The 21047-nt window shown below is 35.1% G+C and overlaps 1 protein-coding gene and 1 pseudogene across 5 annotated transcripts in view; one reads left to right on the forward strand and one right to left on the reverse strand.

Moving 5' to 3' along the window:
* Positions 1 to 21047, forward strand: part of VPS13A (vacuolar protein sorting 13 homolog A) — a 266066-nt gene that overhangs the window by 176997 nt on the left and 68022 nt on the right. For all 5 annotated transcript variants that reach the window (XR_008713637.1, XM_055578364.1, XM_055578365.1 and 2 more), the window contains 11 exons: positions 4 to 105; positions 1428 to 1586; positions 1756 to 2011; positions 3689 to 3849; positions 8194 to 8297; positions 10910 to 11192; positions 13165 to 13560; positions 13970 to 14074; positions 14194 to 14340; positions 20308 to 20436; positions 20838 to 20971. Coding sequence is in view for 4 of the 5 variants with exons in the window: in XM_055578364.1 (XP_055434339.1) it covers positions 4 to 105; positions 1428 to 1586; positions 1756 to 2011; positions 3689 to 3849; positions 8194 to 8297; positions 10910 to 11192; positions 13165 to 13560; positions 13970 to 14074; positions 14194 to 14340; positions 20308 to 20436; positions 20838 to 20971 (1976 nt within the window). In the remaining variant the exon portion in view is untranslated. The remainder of the gene's footprint in view (positions 1 to 3; positions 106 to 1427; positions 1587 to 1755; positions 2012 to 3688; positions 3850 to 8193; positions 8298 to 10909; positions 11193 to 13164; positions 13561 to 13969; positions 14075 to 14193; positions 14341 to 20307; positions 20437 to 20837; positions 20972 to 21047) is intronic.
* Positions 4488 to 5075, reverse strand: LOC129650161 (60S ribosomal protein L17-like; annotated as a pseudogene).

Below are 21047 nucleotides of genomic sequence, written 5' to 3' on the forward strand. Positions count from 1 at the left end.
TAGGTACATTATTACAATGAAATGTTTGGTGTGTGGGAGCCTTTGCTTGAACCCTTAGAAATTGATCAAACTGAGGATTTTAGACCATGGAATCTTGGAATCAAGGTATTTTTGATATCTGGAATTTTTTTTTCAAATATTGAGGATGTCCACATCACACACACTTTAATTTTAATCACAGCAGAGTTCAGATATTTCATTATGAACCTTTCCACATGCTTCCTTGTTTGACCTCTGAATGTAATTTTCAAACCCAAGACTGTTGCCTCATGGGCTTCTAATATAAATATTGTGTAACATTTATTATGTACTAGATACTGCCTTAAATAATCTACTTTTGCTTTAAACCTTAAAACAAACTTCTGAAGAAGATACAGTTTTAAACTTCATTTTAATATATAATAGAACTAAAACTTTTGAAGTTAAAGGGCTTCCATAAAGTAATAATGCCTTTAAATCGAAAGAGGTGGAATGTAATACTGGCTGCAAAGTCCCCACTTATAAACTATCATCTTAAAATATTTCTAGCATTTTCTTTTAGGTTGTTGTCTATCACAAGTTTTCCTTGGTATCTGAAGGGTATGTATATAAAAGAAAATACATTATTATTTACTTCAAATACAGTGTGAATTTATGTAATCATATAAATCAGAACCTTTAGATGGATGAAATTGTGCTTCTGAAGCAAGAGATTGTAGGATTATTAGTATATCTCCTCCCTAATAATGATTCTGTCAAATAATGGACAAATTTTCAGTGGCTTAAAGCCAGTTAAAAGAACAATGAAGGTGACTAGCTTGGTATTTCCAGCTTTTTATATTAGACCAGTACATTTGATTGTGCTCATTTTAGATAAAGGATTTGGATAAAGGAATTTCTTTGGTAGTTGTTAGGTCAGGATACTTACAGGTAGTAGACTTGCGAATCTTAAAAAGGGGTAGGTAGTTTGATTCACAGGAGCCTAGGTCCTAGTGGCACTGTTCTGCAACTATTGTTGGACTTATTAAGTCCCTAGGTTTCTGTTCTTTATATATAGCATTTATAACACCAGTAGGCTAACTTTTCTTGCCCTGAATTTCCACATGCTATGATGTATGTGCTTCTGATTTTCATTCAGATGCTACATGCGTTTACTTATTAGGGTTTTATTTTCCCCTTCTAAATTATGTCTGCCATTTTAGTGTAACTGAGGAGGAGGAGAACTTTTCTTCCAGTATTGTTTCTGTCCAGGCGGCATTAGTTCTGTCCAGGCAAAACTTGTGATGTCCCAGTAATTCCAGTAAGGCAGTGGAACTGATAAAATGTATTGCTTTCTCTAATGTTGTGGTTGAAATTTGTCTGATGTTTGTTTTTCCTTTGTAAAATGAGTTATGCCATGCCCCTAGAAACAAATTTTTCTCACATTTCTGTAATTTATGTTATTTTAGATGAAAAAGAAAGCCAAAAAGGCCATTGTTGAGTCAGGTACTGAAGAAGAAAATTACAGAGTACCAGAATACAAAACTGTCATCACTTTCTATTCGAAAGACCAGCTAAACATTACATTATCTAAATGTGGCCTTATAATGTTAAATAATTTAGCTGAGGTAAGGAAAGTTACTTGAAGCTTTAATTTTGGGGTACCAGTCTGAGTTAACCCTTTGGTTAAAAAAGAAGTTTTTGTTAACTTAGTTGTTTGTCATATGTCTGTTAGTACTCTGCTTGTCATTTAGTTTTCTACATTTTCTTGTATTTATGATGACTCTTCCTTGTTAGGCATTTACAGAAGCTGCCACTGGATCTTCAGCTACCTTCATAAGGGATCTGGCACCTTTTATGATTTTAAATTCTCTTGGACTTAGTATTTCTGTTTCACCAAGTGAATCTTTTAGTGTACTCAACATTCCTATGGCAAAATCATATGTATTGAAAAATGAGGAGAGTTTAAGTATGGATTATATGCGAACTAAAGACAATGATCATTTCAATGCAATGACCAGCCTAAGCAGCAAACACTTCTTCATTCTTCTTAGTAAGTGATAAATTACCGTCTTGGGGCTTTATTTTCTTTTAAATTATGTTTTATATCCCACTTTACTTACTCCTGGTATCTCACAGATTTTTTATTTCCTTCCTAATATGTTGCAAATTTTATTATTTGCTTTGCAGGGCATTGGTTGCTGTTGTCACTGTATTGCTGTATTTCAAATTCTGGCTTTATCCACTGCTTTATTTAGAGCATAATAATTTACTACTTTGGAGAAGAAAATTGTTAGATCTCATCTTCAGTCAGCATTTATAGACAATAACTATCAGTGGTTGTTTTAACCACTTTTAGTATAACTCAGTAAAATTCCAACAGTTTTGCAACTGAATGAATTCAGAATAAGGTTTGAATTCAGCCAATGGCACAGATAATGGTTTTGGGGTTTGTGAATAGTTTTTATCTTCTGCCTGTTGAAGTAGAGGTTTGTTTTTTCCTTTGTTCTTTATGTTTCTCAGAAGAGAGGTAAAAAGTAAAAGTAAATACATTTTAAAATTGTCGTAGTGTGTACTCATTGTATTCTTCAATGTATGTACATTGTAGTATGTACTCATTCTTCTCTTGGGAGGAGAAGGGAGCGAGAGAGGATGAGATGATTGTATGGCATTATCGACTCAATGGACATGAATTTAAGCAAGCTCCAGGAGATAGTAAAGGACAGAGAAGCCTGCCATGCTGCAGTCCATGGAGTCACTAAAGAGTCGAACATGACTAAGTGACTGAACAACAAAACTCGTTGTGAAGTTAAATATTAAATAGTCCCAAATCCTCACTCACAACACTTTGACATTTTGACAATTAAGTAGCTATGGAAGGAGGGACATTAGAAAAGTTACTTAGGCATGGAGGAGGGGTGCTAAAATTGACAGCTAGTCCTTTTTCCTAGTCTTAACAGTGCCTAGGTTTAACATGTTTTCCCAACATTGTCTGTGAATTGTTCTCATCAATTTTATCTCTGTTTGCTTTTAAACTATCATTTTTATGGGATAGTAGGGGAGGCAGGCAGATTAGTTGCTCAGTCTTTGCAGCCTCATGGACTGACTGTAGCCCGCCAGTCTCCTCTGTCCATGGGATTCTCCAGGCAAGAATACTGGAGTGGATTACCACTTTCTTTTCTAGGGGAGAGGAATCTATAAATAAATAATTAACTTCCAAAATAGATAATTTATCCCCAATACAATATATGTATATATAAAGTAAGGCTATATAAAATTGTAATCAATTCTTAGATATGGCCAAGTGTCACAGCCTGTTGGAAAAATTAAAAACTGAAAAACTGTAGCTACTTGGTAATTGCCTGTGACAGCCTGTTTTATTGTGATAACAAACCAAAGATCAGTGTTCTTGTATTTTCTAGCAATTTCTCTCATCAGTCAGTTATTTTCAAAAGATTATGTTAAAAAAAAAAAAAAAGATTATGTTGTCTTAGGTTTAACTTTTGGATGAGTTTTTTTCAATTAAAAACTTTTTTTGTTAAAATACTTTGAAGGGTTTCAGTGAATGATGTAGAAATGCATTGTGGATTCTTAAAACATCCCTTTGTATAGTTTTCAGTGATAATGTTTAAAAATTTAAGAAATCATCTGATGTTTCTGGCTTAAAATGTCTACTAAAATTAATATATGATGATTTATGATCAATTTTAAATATGTATACTTAATTTAGCACCTGCTAACCACTCTACTGCTGATAAAATCCCTTTAACAAAAGTGGGACGACGACTGTACACTGTAAGACACAGGGAGTCTGGAGTTGAAAGATCAATTGTTTGTCAGATTGATGCAGTGGAAGGAAGTAAGAAGGTAACAATTCGCTCTCCAGTGCAGGTACGGAATGATTCACTTTTTTTCTGAGGTCATACTTTGCATATTTATGTGCTATTAAAAAAAAAACAAACAACTAAATTACCACCAAAAGTATGCAAATTGTAATAGAAGTACAGCTAATAGCAAAAAGAATAATCATTATCAGTAATTATACTACTCTAATATGAACGTTTGTTATATTTGAAGAATTTTGTTGAATATACATCTCATAATTTTTATAGGAATATTTTGTAAGTTTTTTGAATATTATTTTGTAAAAACAAATGCATCAATATTTTGTTTTAGGCCTTTGTGGTATGTATTCTTTTAATCACAGAAATTTTGTATACCTTTATTGAGGTAAAATTGATGTACAATAAACTGCATATATTTAAAGCTGATGAATTTTGACAAAAAATACACTGATGAAACTGTCATCACAATCCAAGTAATAAACACACTTATCACCCCAAAAATTTCCTCATCCCCTTTTTCCCCATTCCCATGCATCTACTTAACATGTACTTGTGGTACATTACTTATACAATATACAATTTTATATAAATGAATGAAGTACGGAATGGAGTCTGACCTCTGTCAGTGAGGAAAATTTTGTACGTATCAGTTTTCATGGTTTTTTTTTACTTTTATTTGCATTTATTTTTTTGCAGCATTTATTCCCAGGCCATAAGTTTTTGTTTCTTCAGTTTCTTCTGGGATATCTTTTTCTTCTGTGCAACCTCCTTCTGTGCAAACCAGAAGAGGTCTGGTTTAGGAACAATCTGTTCTTTTTCAGTAAGGATCATCTCAATGTGGCAGGGAGAGCTCATGTAGGGGTTGATCCGACTGTGAGCTCTGTAGGTCCTGCGCCGCATCTTGGGGGCTTTGTTCACTTGGATGTGCTCAATGACCAGAGAATCTACATCTAAGCCCTTAAGTTCAGCATTACTCTCTGCATTTTTGAGCATGTGTAGTAAAAATTCAGCACTCTTTTTGGGCCACCGACCCTGCGTCCAGCCCCACTGTTTGGCCTGTGCACACCTACCAACTCCACCATTGTAATGACAGAAGGGCACACATTGCTTCTTTTAAGTGACATCCTTCAGATACTTGGTGGCTTTTCGGATATGCATACCCTTTATGGCCTGGGCAGTTTCACGAGTGTTCCTAAAGTGAACACGAAGATTTGAACCTCTTGATTTGCATGATTTTGTGGGGTTTTCTGGGTCAAGTGAATAGCGCACCATTTTTATGGGTCACCTCAGGCCGCTTACCGGAAAAGCTATTTAATTGTAAGATTTTTTTTCCCTTTATTACTGGTTTGAAGCAATTTGGTTGTGATGAATCTTAGTTGAGTTTGTTTCCTATTTTTTTGTACTTGAATTTATGCATTTATAGTTTTCATCAACTTTAGAAAAAAAATTTGCCATTGTATTCAAAAATTTTATTTCTGTCTTCCCCTTCTCTTCTTCATGGTCCACAGTAGGTTTATACAGATATTAGAGTGTTTAAACTTATGCTCTCTAATGCTCTATTCACTTTTTCTTTCAGCTTTCCCCCACCCCCATGTTTCTGTTTTGATGTTAAGTTTCTATTGTTAAGTCTTTAAGTTTACATTTCTTTTCAGTGTCTCATTTGTCTTAATCTCATCCAATGTATTTTTATGTCTAAAAGTTTAATTTGCATTTTTATTTACAATTTCCATGTCTTTTTATATATCTTCAATCTTTCCCCTAACTTTTGAATATATCAAGTATAGTTATATAAGTATATTAATATTCTTGTCTACTAATTTGATCATGAGTATCATTTCTGATTTGTTTCATTTTATTAATTTCTATTTTTATGGATTATTTTTAAATTTTTGTGTGTCTAATAATTTTTTTACTGGATGCTTAAAATTGTGAATTTTACTTTGTCAGGTTCTTTAGATGTCTTTGTATTCCTTTATGTATTCTTGAGCTTAATTCTTCAATACAGTTATGTGAGTTGGAAAGTGATCCTCCCAATGCTTGTTTAAAAACGTTTTAGGTGAGGCTCAAGCAGTCTGTCGGAGAAGGCAATGGCACCCCACTCCAGCACTCTTGCCTGGAAAATCCCATGGACGGAGGAGCCTGGTGGGCCACAGTCCATGGGGTCGCTAAGAGTCGGACACGACTGAGCGACCTCACTTTCACTTTTCACTGTCATGCATTGGAGAAGGAAATGGCAACCCACTCCATTGTTCTTGCCTGGAGAATCCCAGGGACGGTTGTCTATGGGGATCCCAGGGCTGCTGTCTATGGGGTCGCACAGAGTCGGACACAACTGAAGCGACTTAGCAGCAGCAGCAAGCAGTCTGTAGTCTAGGGCTAATTTTGCCATGCTGATGAAGGATAGAACCAATACCCTTTGTACTAAACAAGATTTTACCACTTTGGTTGGTGAGAAAAGGAATTATGCATGAACAGCAGAGATTGTTCTGCCTCCCCCTTTCAAATGGATCTTTACTGAGCCTTACTTAGTGTACTCATGGGCATATGCCAGATACTGCTAAACTCTTAAAATCTCATGAGTTCCTTCTCTACAGCTCTCACCTCTCCATGCAGCTATCTCCTCTCTCATATAATGTGCTGTTAGATTAAGTCTTATTGGCTTTCCCGCATTCTTATATCTCTCTCTTCAACTCAGACTGGGCTCTGTTTGATTTCTTCTCTGCATAGTAATCTAGAACTCTTACCACCTAGTAAAGACAGTAAGATGGGGTGACAGAATGGGGAGACAGTCTTAGGGCTTATCTTAGTAGGATTTTTCTCTTCCTTTCCTTCTTTTTTTTCCTTCCTCCCTTCCCCCACCCCAGGTCTTTCTTTCCTGTGCTCTTTGTCCACTGTTTAAAAACGATTACTTCATGTGTACTTTTTAACCCCCTGTGTTTTGTTTGTTTACTAGTATATTGGGAGGTTATATCTGGCCTATATTGTTCCATCGGGGCTGAAAACAGAGATTCTTTCTCTTATATTTAATTTACAATAATACATAATGTTAGTATGTCGCTCAGTCATGTCTGACTCTTTGTGACCCCATGGACTGTAACCCAGTGGGCTGCTGTGTCCATGGGATTCTCCAAGCAAAGATACTGGAGTGGGTTGCCATTTCCTCCTTGAGGGGATCTTCCTGACCTGGGGATCGAACCTGGGTCTCCTGCACTGCCTGCATTGCCTCTTTGCTGCCTGAGCCACCAGGGAAGCCCTGATATATAAGCATTTTGATTTTGATATATATGTACAGTTTGAAGATGTTAGGTATGAAATTTACTCATACATCACATTTCATATCTCTGGTAACATCGCCAGTTTGATGTTAAGTTGCTCACTCCTGTCTGACTGTCTAACCTCATGGGCTGTAGCCCACGAGGCTCCTCTGTTCATGGGATATCCCAGGCAAGAATACTGGAGTGGGTTGCCATTTCCTCCTCCAGGAAATCTTCCTGACCCAGGGATTGAATCGGTGTTTTCTGCATTGCAGGCAGACTCTTTACCATCTGAGCCATCAGGGAAGCATTTCACTTACAATGAACTGCATTAAAGATGACTGTTAGGCTGCTCTCATTATTGTTGATTACTTTTTAATTTTATTAAACAGTAAAATATTAATGTTTAATTTCTTATAGGTACTTTCATAGAAATTAAAATATATTTCTCTTCTTTCAAATAAGCAGCTTATCTAGAAATAAAATATAATGTAGTTAATTAAGTTTATGTATTTATCAATTCTTAATTTGCACTCAGCATATTTTATAAAGATATAGAAATAATATAAGAAAATAGTGTTACTAACCAATGTGTCTTTATCTGTCCTGAAGACAAATACAAGTAGAATTTTATCTGGTAATGTGTATTAAGCAAAATAACGTTAATCATTTACATCACTGTTGTATGCAACTCATTCAATGAGTAGTGTACAACAGTGATGGAAAAAAACAGACATTTGCCAGACAGTGGCTTTTTTGCACTTTTCTCATATAGTCATCTAAAACTTTGATGTCATATTTTTCTTATTAATTTTTTCTACTGTGTTTGTCTAAAGGAAAAAGTTATTCCTGTATCACAGTCAAGAAGATTCCTGTATCACAGTCAAGAAGATGTTATCTTATTTTTTTCTAGGATTTTTAAAAGTTTTGTTTTTGAAATTCCTTTTCTCTAAGACTGTAGAAACTTTCTTTTTTATTTTTTAGCATGGATATTTGCATGTTTGAATTGTTTTTCTAATTTATATGAGGAAAATAAATATTGCCTGGTAATTCCTTTTTTGGGATATTTAAATGGAATACTTTATGTCTTTAGAGTCTTAGATTAATGATACTAAATGTTATTTTTTCTTTCCCAGATTAGAAATCATTTTTCAATACCATTTTCTGTTTATGGAGGAGACACGTTATTGGGAACGGCCTCGCCTGGAAGTGAATTTAACATACCATTAGCATCTTACCGGTGATTTTGTTTTCTTTATCTTTTTGTTTGCCCTGTGATCTCTTATAGACAGTTTATGTGATATCTCTCTTTAAGTTATCAAACTGTGATCAAATTTATCTTGTTAATAGCTCTTTATTTAAGTTTTGGCACTCTTTAAATTTTTTAAGTAATAATATTTAGCTTAATGTACATAACATATAAATTATCTTTACTTTTCCTAGTAAATACAAATTACATGCTTGCAATATAACTATCAGAGTCATAGTCATGTAGATTTTTAACAAATTTCTAACAACATGATTGGTGCCTTCTAGATTTTAATATACTATTATAAAGTGATTTTTGCTTTTCAAGTGTTTTATAATTAATTTTTTAGAAATTTCTTTAGAAAATGTGAAATATTTTGTCTTTTTATCTACATGCTCATGCTCAGTTGCTAAATCATGTCCAACCCTTTGCAGCCCCATACACTGCAGCCCTCCAGGCTTCTCTGTCCATGGAATTTTCCAGACAAGAATACTGGAATGGGTTACCATTTCCTTCTCCAGGGGATTTTCCTGACCCGGGGATCAAACCCACATCTCCTGCTTGGCAGGCAGATTCTTTATCACTGAGCCACCTGGGAAGCTTTTATCTGCCTATTTATCTATTAATTGGTCATTGATAGAATTGTAATGTAAATAGAACTAGACAGTTCATTCTTGAACGCTATATATGACCCTCATGCAGTCAAATATCCACATTCAGTTGCCCTCAGTATTCAGTTCTTCTCACTCAAAACCTCTGGCTGATTATCTGTCTCTCATGTTTTCTCTTTATTTCTTAAACTTTTCCTTTCACTTTGCATGTTTCTCTAATTCAGCTCTGTCCTTCAGAAAGAAAATTTTTGAGGAAAATTGTCACCTCTGCAAAATACTCTGCGCCAGTCTAGAAAGAGTTAACTATAGTTTCATATGCTCGGTCTACAGTGTACAATTGTTTTTGTTTTTTGGTACCTATAGTTATCTTATAACCAGTAGTTATCTTTTAACATTACATTTCCCATGTGACTGGTATCTCTTTAAGAGGAAAGACTGACTGACTTGTGCATTTTCAGTTTTGCCTCTCATTGGTAAATAATGGATCCAATAAATGTCTTGATAAACTGGATGTGAGTGTATTGGCATTAGTTTAATGTAGAGACAATTAAGCTTTTATTTTTAAGTGTTAGAAGTAAGAGTGAAAAAAGAATGAAATACAGAGAATGTAGAAGTAAAAAAGGCTAAATCTGCAACTGATTTGACAGGTAACTCTATGATGGGTCTAAGGAGGAGGTGGTGGTCAAAGAATTTAATATTATTTTACTGTCCAGAATGCCAGTAGCTGAAAGTTCTTTAAAAAAAAAAAAAGACACACAGAGAGGTGGATGTGGAGGGTTCATAGTTCAGTCTAGCAAATTTAAGGCACTATCAGACATGGTTACAGAATATGTATTAGATATGTCAAGGTTAGGGGATGGAGCGTAAGAAAAGAATGAGCTAGAGATAGTATTGACAGTTGTCACACAGTGAGGGACAGTGTCACAGTCACACTGATTATAGCTTTACAAGTAGAAAGACATTTAAGTGTTTACACTTGGAAACACTTTAGACTTAAAAAAATTATTAAACCCTAGTACAGTTGCAGTGTAAAAAAAATGTGATATTTAAGTATAAGATTTAATCGTAAGTGAAGTGAAGTCGCTCAGTCGTGTCCGACTCTTTGCGACCCCATTGACTGTAGCCTACCAGGCTTCTCAGTCCATGGGATTTTCCAGACAAGAGTACCAGAGTGGGTTGCCATTTCCTTCTCCAGGGGATCTATCCGACCCAGTGATTGAACCACGGTCTCCCACATTGCAGGCAGACACTTTACTCTCTGAGCCACCAAGGAAGCCACCGATCATATGTGACATCCATTACTTTTTCTCACTGTCTTCTTGCAATCACTGCAATAACTTCTGTAATGCTGTCCAACATTTCAGTAAAATTAAAGTGTTAGTTGCTTAGTCGTGTCCAACTCTTTGCGACCCCATGGTCTGTAGCCCGCCAGGCTCCTCTGTCCATGGGATTCTCCAGGCAAGTATACTGGAGTGGGTTGCTATTTCTTACTCCTGCTCAATAAAGTTAAGTATCTATTGAAAGCCTTCATTTGATTAACCTTGAAAAGCTGGTGATTAATTTTTCAATAGAAATATATTTTTGGTTCATCAACTCAGTCATGGTACATACTTGGGACCACATATCCAGGAAAGCCAACTTCTTTAAGTGTGTAAGTCACATCTGTAGGTGTGTGTGTTGCATATATGACCTGTATGATAATGTATTTTCTGCAAGAAACCAGTTATGAGCTTGTAAACATACTTTTAAGACAGCAGGTTTGTAAGAAAAATACTCTCCTTTTGAAAGCCAAATAACTTCATTACTTTACAGAAAGTTAAAATGCAAATATGTATCTGTATATCTGTCTTACCTATCTCTAAGAATGTGAAAATATAAAAATTTATTACAGTAGTATAGAGAAAGATAACTTCACTGTTCTAAAGCTGCAATCAAATAATTTATGTTTTCTTTTAAAGAATTTTAAAGCATATTGTTTAATCTTTTATGTAGATCACTACTTTCTCTGAAGCCAGAAGATGCAGACTATCAGATGTGTGAAGGAATTGACCTTGAAGAAATTATAAAACAAGATGGTACTTCTTTCAAGAAAAAATGTAGACCTATACACCCTTCCAGGAAGCCATTTATCATTAATATAGTCCCAGAAAAAGATAATTTGACATATATGTCAGTGTATTCAGAAGACCGTTGGGACTTACCATACATAATACATTTGTGGCCACCTATTCTACTCCGAAATCTTCTTCCTTACAAAATTGCTTATTACATAGAGGTATCCTGTTATTTTTTTAATGCCTTCTTGTCTTTGATTTTGTAGCTTTAGTTACTTAAAATTATGAGTAATAAAGCAGTGTTTTAAAATTCTAATAAAAATTTTAGAACTGGTAAACAGTATAGATTTTCTTTAAATGAAAATGTTTCAATGATGTTATATAAAATAAGATTTAAAATTTTTTTCCCATTGATTTACCTTAGAAATATGGTTACTAAGTTGGATATAATTTATATGTACAACTAGGATATGCCATTTTAAAAATCATGTGTGAAAGTACTAGATACTCCTGTAGAAAATTTTAGAAAATAGAGATAGTTAGATTGTCTGTAATCACATTATCTGAAGGCAGCACTTCTGATGAAGATATCATTTCAGTTCTAAAATATATTTTTCAGTCTTTTCCATGCATGTATATTTTATATATTTTTGAAAGACGGATACTAACTTTTGAAACAAGTATGAGAATTAGTATGAAAATAATAGTACTAGACTTAAAACCTGCTACATTATATTATTCTCGTACCTTTAGGTTTCTAAAAGGATTTCATGCTTATAAAAATGCTTTTTCTTTTAAATACTCTTTGTTTTAAGAGATTACATCTGATTCCTTCCTGTTGCTATAATAGGAATCTCTCCATCTTAGGATTTTCAGTGAATATTCCATTTACCATTGCTTGTCATATGTAAGAAAGTAGTTCTTCATTGTAATCTATTATTTGTTTTGTTGGAGTCTGTTATTAATGATTGGAATTTACTATGTGTTTATACTTTTCTGTCAATTTTTTTTTGGGGGTGAGGGAGTTAACACATCTGTGGTTTAAGAATATCTATTTTCCATATAGTTGGCAATTAAGATAGTGGTTAAGAATTACCTCTTTACTATCAGATAGATTTGAGATTGAATCTTAGCTCTATCTCTTACTGGCCCTGGGTCTTTAGGTGAGTTATATTATCTTTCTGAATCATTTGTCCTATCTTATACAAGAGTGATGGTAATAAAACTTTCGTGACCGGGATATGGGGAAAATCAAATTAAATAATGTAGTAAAGGACTTAGCACAGTGCCTGACAGGCATATGGTTTCTACTGGTTAACCTCTCTAGCACCACCAACACCACTATCCTATTTTGTGGAACATGTCAGGTATTGATAAACTTAACATTGTTTTTGCTTTAAGTAATTTAAACTCTTAAGATGAAGAGGTTCCTATGTTATAACAACAGGAGGGAACCAGATTAGAGATGCTAGAAAACAGGTGAAATACCCAGATGGGCTATCTGTTCCATTTTAATGGAACTTTTAACTTGATGCTTTTAGGGATAACACTGTTTGCTAGTTTTCAAAAGAGATGATCAGTTTTTAGAAAGATAGTTTACCTGTGGTATGGAGAAGGGCTTAGAGGAGTTAAGAGCAGTTAGGAGACTTTTAAAAGGAGGAGTTACAATGACTTGAACTAAGGTAATGCAGGTGTGGATGGAGAGAAATGAACAGTTTTGAGAGTTATGTCAGATGCTATATAAACACTTATTGGAAATGGGTTATGAGAGTTTGTTAAAAATCAAGAATTGGAGTTGGTAGCGATTGCTTATTTTGGATTACATACAGTTTTCATTATTTTATACTTTTCACAACTAAAATCATTAGTATTAATAGATAAGATTTATTTTTACTATAGTGTTTTATAGTCTTAATTATTGCCAGCAGAATTTCTCATTATATTATTTAATTTTATTTTCACAATAGTCCTTTGAAGTAGATCGTTTAAACCTTTTTACAAATACAGTAACTCAAATGATTTATAGAAGTTTACACAGTTGACAGAATTAGAACTTGAACATAAGTCTTTTGACTTATTCTGACAGAGGTATTTCAAAAGCATTTTGTATAACATTCAAAATCATTAAGTAGAATATTTTAGCATATTATTCTGAAGCATTAAAAATTGACTGTATTTTCTTTTTTATTATAGGGGATTGAACATAGAGTTTTTACTCTCCATGAAGGCCGTTCAGCCCAGCTTTGTACTGTACAGTTGGATAAAGCCAGGCTACATTTAAAATTACTTGACTATCTTAATCATGATTGGAAAAGTGAATATCATATAAAACCTAATCAACAAGATATTAGTTTCATCAGTTTTACTTGTGTTACAGAAATAGAAAAGACTGATTTAGATATTGCTGTCCATGTGACTTATAATACTGGCCAGACTATTATGGCATTTCATAGTCCTTATTGGATGGTTAATAAAACTGGTCGAATGTTACAGTATAAAGCAGATGGAATTCATCGAAAGCATCCACCTAATTATAAAAAGCCAGTTCTCTTTTCATTTCAGCCAAAGCACTTTTTCAATAACAATAAGGTATGTGAAGTTTTTTTTAAACCTTTATTCTTCTTTAGCTACTTTTCACTCCTTTTTAGTTTGTTTTGAAAAATAAAATTTTATGAAACAGGTATAAATAATATTTGTGAAATATTTGAGATTAGAAAGATTGGAATTTAGTATTGGAAAAGTTTTAGTGCATTAATAATATAACAGTAGTAGTGGTGTTAGTCACTCAGTTGTTTCCTACTCTTTGTGACCCCAGGGACTGTGGCCCACCAGGGTCCTCTCTCCATGGGATTCTCCAGGCAAGAATACTGGAGTGGATTGCCATTCCCTTCTCCAGAATATAACATTAGTTTAGGCTAAAAGCAAAAAAGTATATCAACTTAGGTAGGAATTTTTAAAGGTACCTAAATACTAATATATTTGAAATATTTTTTTCTAGGTTCAGCTTATGGTAACTGATAGTGAATTGTCAGATCAATTTTCAATTGATACAGTTGGTAGTCATGGAGCGGTTAAATGTAAAGGCCCAAAAATGGAATATCAAGTGAGTTCATTCTGTGCTCATCTGGAAACTTTTATTTAAGCTCTGTTAAGTAATTAATTTTTATAAGAATGTTATGATAATGAAATAGTTTTTGAAATGTTACTTTTTTTCCCCCATAGGTTGGTGTCACTATAGACCTTAGCAGTTTTAACATTACCAGAATTGTCACATTTACCCCCTTTTTTTTGATTAAAAACAAAAGCAAATATCATATATCAGTGGCTGAAGAGGGAAATGATAAATGGCTCGCTCTTGATTTGGAGCAGGTGGGTAAATGAATTTCAGAAATATACCTCTTTCAACTTTTGTTTTTTCTTGAAGTTGGATACCTGAAATCACTGTGTAGTGTTTTATCTGTCTACCCCCACCTCCCAATTTTGTTTCAGTTTCATGAACATTTTGAGTATTTATTTGTACCATAATAAACCAAATAAATGATTTATTTAATTATTTAAGCCTGAATATTGTCATCTAGGAATGCATTGCTTTGTAAAAGAGGTGGACACTAACTAGATGGGGTTAAATATATAGCAGTAGAAGACGGAATAAAGTATCAATGCAGCAAATTGTTGAAGATAAATTGGTAAATTTATTTTCTTCAGGAAGATTTTAGAAATGCCTTTATAGGGTAGATTAAGCTAATTACTTTAAAAAGACAGTAGTGTTTTAGGAATGAAGTTTTGATTCTGCTCTAACTGTAGTTGTTAGGTGTGTGGATAAGAGCTTTCTGAAAGACTGCCTGAAGTTAATAGAATATTTTACTTCTGAAGAAATTTTGTTCTAAGTATGCTATGATTATAAGAGAAGTATTTGCTATTTTTATTCATTATGCCTTTTTGAAGCTGTCCTCTATAATCATTCATTATTCTTGAGTTATATCCTTTAGCATTTCCTTTTGAGCTGGTTGGCGGTAAATACCATCAGTTTTTGTTTATCCATCATCTTTCCTTTATAATAATTTTTCTTGATAATTCCTGTTTTTTGCAAATGTTGTAGCATTTACTATATTCTGGGTTCCATTTTTGTTGAAAATTCTGCTGTGATTCTGTCATTTCTTTGGAAGTTATCTTTTTCTCTCCTGCCTTCGTGGAGTTCTCTCTGTCTTCTGCAGTCTTACAGCTATTTGTCTGCATGTGGGTTCTTTTTATATATCCTGCTTGAGATACTTTATTCCTAGATCTATAGATTATTTCATACCTTATGTAAAATTTGCAGTGATTATGTTTTTAAATACTGCCATTCTTAAATACTCCTGTTTCTTCCTTCTGGATTTTTAATCAAATTTATTCTAGACCTTTATATTCTCTCTTCTATATATCTTACTATTGTTTTTTACATTTTCTGTCTGTATAACTCATTCCTTTATTTTGGATAAATTCTGCATATATAGCTTTCATAATTTATGCTTTTACTGTATATATCATACAGTGTGTGTGTATGTATGCTATTTGAACCTTCAACTGAGTTTTTTATTTGAATAATTATATTTCTCATTTTTAGAAGTTGTATCTTTTTTCATGTTTACCTGTTCATTCATTTTTCAACAAATATTTATTGTGTACTCTTTACGTGCCATATTTTAACAAAAGCACAAGTCCCTGTCCTGTATAGTTTACATTTCAATGGGAGCTTGGGGGAACCATTAAATTGATAATGCCATAGTCAATTAGTAAAATACATTGTATATTTAAAGGTGACAAGTCTAATAGAAAGGAAATAAGGCGGGCTAAGAGGTATTTTGAGTTCTAATCTGCAAGGAGTGGGCTGTAATTTCACATAATGTAGTCAAGGATGAGACTTGTTGAGGTCACATTTGAACAGATGTGGAAGAAATGTGCAGGGCTTCCCAGGTGCTACAGTGGTAAAGAATCTGTCTGCCAATGCAGGAGACTTAAGGGATGCAGACTCGATCCCTGGATTGGAAAGATCCCTTGGAGTAGGAAATGGCAACCCACTCCAGTATTCTTGAGAGGAAAATTCCATGGACAGAGGAGTCTGGCAGGCTATAGGCCATGCCATGACTGAGCACACACATACTGAAGAAAATGTGAGAGGTACGCTTGTCAAGAGTGCAGCAGAGCTGGAAGCTCAGCTGCCAGATACAGAAATAACTGATTAAGTTCAGTTCAGTCACTCAGTTGTGTCTGACTCTTTGCGACCCCATGAGCGCAGCACGCCAGGCCCCCCTGTCAGTCACCAACTGCCAGAGTCTACCCAAGCCCATGTCCATCGAGTCAATGATGCCATCCAACCATCTCATCCTCTGTCATCCCCTTCTCCTCCTGCCCTCAATCTTTCCCAGCATCAGGGTCTTTTCAAATGAGTCAGCTCTTCGCATCAGGTGGCCAAAGTATTGGAGTTTCAGTTTCAACATCAGTCCTTCCAATGAACGCCCAGGACTGATCTCCTTTAGGATGGACTGGTTGGCTCTCCTTGCAATCTAAGGGACTCTCAAGAGCCTTCTCCAACACCACAGTTCAAAAAACATCAATTCTTCGGTGCTCGGCTTTCTTTATAGTCCAACTCTCACATCCATACATGACCACTAGAAAAACCATAGCCTTGACTAGACGGAGACCTTTGTTGTCAATGTAATGTCTCTGCTTTTGAATATGCTATCTAGGTTGGTCATAACTTTCCATCCAAGGAGTAAGCGTCTTTTAATTTCATGGCTGTAATCACCATCTGCAGTGATTTTGGAGCCCAGAAAAATAAAGTCAGCCACTGTTTCCACTGTTTCCCCATCTATTTGCCACAAAGTGATGGAACTGGATGCCATGATCTTAGTTTTCTGAATGTTGAGCTTTAAGCTGATTAAGACAACAAGTCAAAGTAAAAGTGACAGTCAGGACTTTAATGACTTACTGCAGTAGTATAAGTAAGAGTCTAAAGTGAAGAACGCACCAACTCCCTTTGTACTCTTTTTCCTATGAAACAAACAGCAGTTGGTTAGGGGTGAGGTGGATCAATGAGGGTAGTGTCATTGTCAGGGGAGCCCTGAACAAAAAGCTGGTACTGCTTTATGGATCTAGGGGATGGAAGACAGCAAAGGAATGGGGCTAAGTGTGGAACAGTACTGAGTACCAAGTCAGAATAGAGAAAAAAATATCATCGTATCCCCCTCTTTCCTTAATAGAGATCTTGCAGAAGTTCCTGAGGAAGGCCTCTGCCAAAAGCCCTGATAAAAAGGCCTGTGAATACAGGTGCCCATAGTAGGAATGCAGGTACTTGTAAGGGCATGACTAGAAATGGGGTTGAATTCTTGAGAATGAAGTGCACTGCATTCTGGCCATGCACCTAGTCTGGTGTGGGGAGGGCTGCTTTGCCCTGTGAAACCTGTCAAATAAAGATAAAGCCTTTATAATTGCCACTGGTATGACCTGAAAAATTGCACATAGATTTTTAGCCAGGAGCTGGACCCCTCAGTTCATTTCAGTCAGTTAGTCATGTCCAATTCTGTGACCCCATGGACTGCAGCACACCAGGCTTCCCTGTCCATCACCAACTCCTGGAGCTTGCTCAAACTCATGTCCATCAAGTCGGTGATGCCATTCAGCCATCTCATCCTCTGTCGTCCCCCTGTCCTCCTGCCTTCAGTCTTTTCCAGCATCAGGGTCTTTTCTAATGAGTCAGTTTTTCATACCAGGTGGCCAGAGTATTCGAGCTTCACCATCAGTCCTTCCAATGAATATTCATGACTGATTTCCTTTAGGATGGACTAGTTTGATCTCCTTGGCAGTCCAAGGGACTCTCAAGGGTCTTCTCCAGCACCACAGTTCAAAAGCATCAATTCTTTGGTGTTCGGCTTTCTTTATAGTCCAACTCGCACATCCATACATGACTATTGGAAAAACCATAGACTTGACTATGTGGACCTTTGTCGGCAAAGTAATGTGTCTGCCTTTTAATATGCTGTCTAGGTTTGTCTTAGCTTTTCTTCCAAGGAGCAAGTGTTTTTTAATTTCATGGCTGGAGTCACCATCTGCAGTGATTTTGGAGCCCAAGAAAATAAAGAAAATAAATTGCTGGAACCCTCAGCAATGTGGATATCTGGGGAAAGAGCATTAAAGACAAAAGATTGCCCAGGGTAGATGATCTAAAGTAAGAGAATATTTGGCATGGGGATAGCAAAAGAGGCCAGTATTATTGGAGAGGGAAAAGTAGAAGAGAAGAAGACTTACCAATGATTAAAAGTAATTCTGTAGAACTTTGAGACCCATTACAAGGATTTTAACTTTTGCTCTGAGTGAAATGGAGAGGGCTGTTGGAAAGTTTGAACAGTGATTAAACACAGTAGGCTCTCAGCAAATATTTGTTGAGTGAATATATGAATATTTTTGGCAAATGTTTCATGTGTGCTCATTTGAGTCTGTGGATTCTTAGTTTGTTGGATGTAGTGCATGTGTGCATGCTAAGGTGTTTGATTCAGTCATGTCCAACTCTTTGCACACCTATGGACTGCAGCCCGCCAGGCTTCTCTGTCCATGGGATTCTCCAGGCAAGAATACTGGAACGGTTGCCAGTGGGTTGCCCTCCTCCAGGGGATATTCCTGACCCAGGGATCCCACCTGTGTGTCTTACATCTCCTGCCTTGGCAGGCAAGTTCTTTACCACTAGCACCACATAGAACTCTCCATACATCTAGATGCTAAGATTATAATTCCAGCTTTGTTTTACTTTATATATTTTTTAGGTATATCTTTTTCCATACTTTCATTTACAGTAGTTTTATGTCTTGATTTATATGTCAGTTGCAGATAAGAGTATTAGCTCTTCTGTTTTTAAAAACCTAATCTATAGCATTTATCTTCTGATAGTTTCTGTTTACAGTAACTGCAATTACAAACACATAACAGCTTATTATTTTTTACTTTACTTTCTCTTTTGTCAATTTCAGCTTTTCTTAAGATAAATTTCTGTTGCTAGTTTAAAATCTTCGCATTTTAATTTTGGCTTACAGTAGTCAACCATAACATGCAATTTATGGTTATTAGCTATGTTGATTTGTTAAACTTATATATATATATATATATATATATTTTTTTTTTTTTTTTTTTTCCCACTACAAAAGACAAGTACTTTGGTACTTTCTCTAGTCTCAGGAGGTCGAGCAGAAAACTCTTTCCAAAGGTATAGCATATATTACTAAACATAAAAAAGTGTACCAGAAAGTAGCAAGGCTTGGGGGTTTTCAAAGAGCACATAATTTTTAGTCTTGTTAGTTCCTCCTGGGAAATATGCTTGGCTTAGTATTGTTACTGTTTTGAGTTTCCCAGGTAAGTTTCCCAGATGACTTTCCCAGATAAGTGTTGCAAGAAGCCCTGAATGGGAACTTTCTCAGCCTCTCACAGCCTTAACCATGTCCCATGTCTAGTTCCATTAATTACTTTTTATGACTGAATAAAACTGACTTTAACAAGCTAAGACACTTGGCACTAACATCAAGGTTCTACTACATTGCCCTCAGGTCATATGATGATGATCTCATACGTCTCATTGAATTATGTGGTTACCAGCCTGGTCAGAGCCTATCACACTAAGACTTGGTTTACATAATAGTTTATACAGACAAGGCTGATTCTCGTTTCCTGTTGTTTTAGCTCTTTTGTTTCCAGCTCCTGTTGTCTTCTTTATAGGTGCATTAACTCCTCCTGTTCTGTTAGTTTGGCTTCCAGATCACTGATATCCAGGTTGTTTCTTAAGATTTTGAGCCTGTTTTCTACTCTGAACTTTAAGACTTTAGATATTTCTCTTGATTTTTGTTTTTGTTTTATCCTTATTTGACTTCCAAGACTCTGGATTTAGTATTTGTCCTGACTCAACATTTGTGTGTACTTTGACTACTGCTTAAATTACTGGTACCCACAACCCAATTGTGATTTTTTCATAATAGAACATTCCCCTATTTTAAACTGATCACTTTGGCTCAGTTTACTTACTTACTTTTCAGTCTGACTCTAGCTGTGGACCACATTAATATCTCTTCACAGCACTCTAATTATTTTAGCTCTTCAACTTACTACCCATTACTGTTTGTGTTCAAAGTGCCCACAAGTGGCGCCCAATCTCAAAATCCACAGTTTATAGCTAAGCAATACAGTAACCAGAGTAGTGTTGACAGAGGTTTATTTTAAACTATTTTAAGTCTACTCTGATGGGTTTATTAAAATGATAAAGGTCTTCATGGTGAAATCATTTTTTTAAAAAATAAATATGTGTAATATGTGTTTTAGTGTGTCCCCTTTTGGCCTGAGGATGCTTCTAATAAACTTCTTATTCGAGTTGAAAGAAGTGAAAGCCCTCCCCATAAGATACATTTTAATAAGGAAGAAAGTTGTATTTTACTGCGTCTAGACAATGAGGTAAGTGATTTTTGTGTGTGTGTGGTTAGAGAACCTTATATATACTTACTAATTTTTTAATAGTGATTTTTGTTTGTTTTACCAAAAATGAACAAACATTTCTCTTTGCAAAGGGAAAACTTCTAAAAGGACACAAGAGATATAAACGATTTAATTGTTGCATAGAAAGTTACAGTGCCTGGAGTAAACCACATCTTGAATTTGACCCATCTATCTATGATAACTGAGAGTCATGGTTTTTCAGACATGCAGTATAAAATCCTGAATTACTTTCTAAATCATAAAAACAACTGTATTAGCTATAACAGTTTTATTAAGAATAGTTTTATTATTAACTGTTACTGGTTAATGTTCTTTGGAAATGATCACATTAGAGAATATTTTCTTTTCCTTTTTTCTAGCTTGGAGGTATTATAGCAGAAGTTAATTTGGCTGAGCATTCTACAGTTATTACATTTTCAGATTATCGTGATGGAGCTGCTACATTTCTGTTAATAAATCACACCAAGAATGACATTGTTCAGTATAAGCAAAGGTAAGAGGATTATTACAGATACAGTATCCTCTGATTTTAGCAGAGTCTAGGTGATAAAACCTTGACTTTTTGATAA

Source organism: Bubalus kerabau, chromosome 4 (assembly GCF_029407905.1).
Source record: "Bubalus kerabau isolate K-KA32 ecotype Philippines breed swamp buffalo chromosome 4, PCC_UOA_SB_1v2, whole genome shotgun sequence".
NCBI lineage: Eukaryota > Metazoa > Chordata > Mammalia > Artiodactyla > Bovidae > Bubalus > Bubalus kerabau.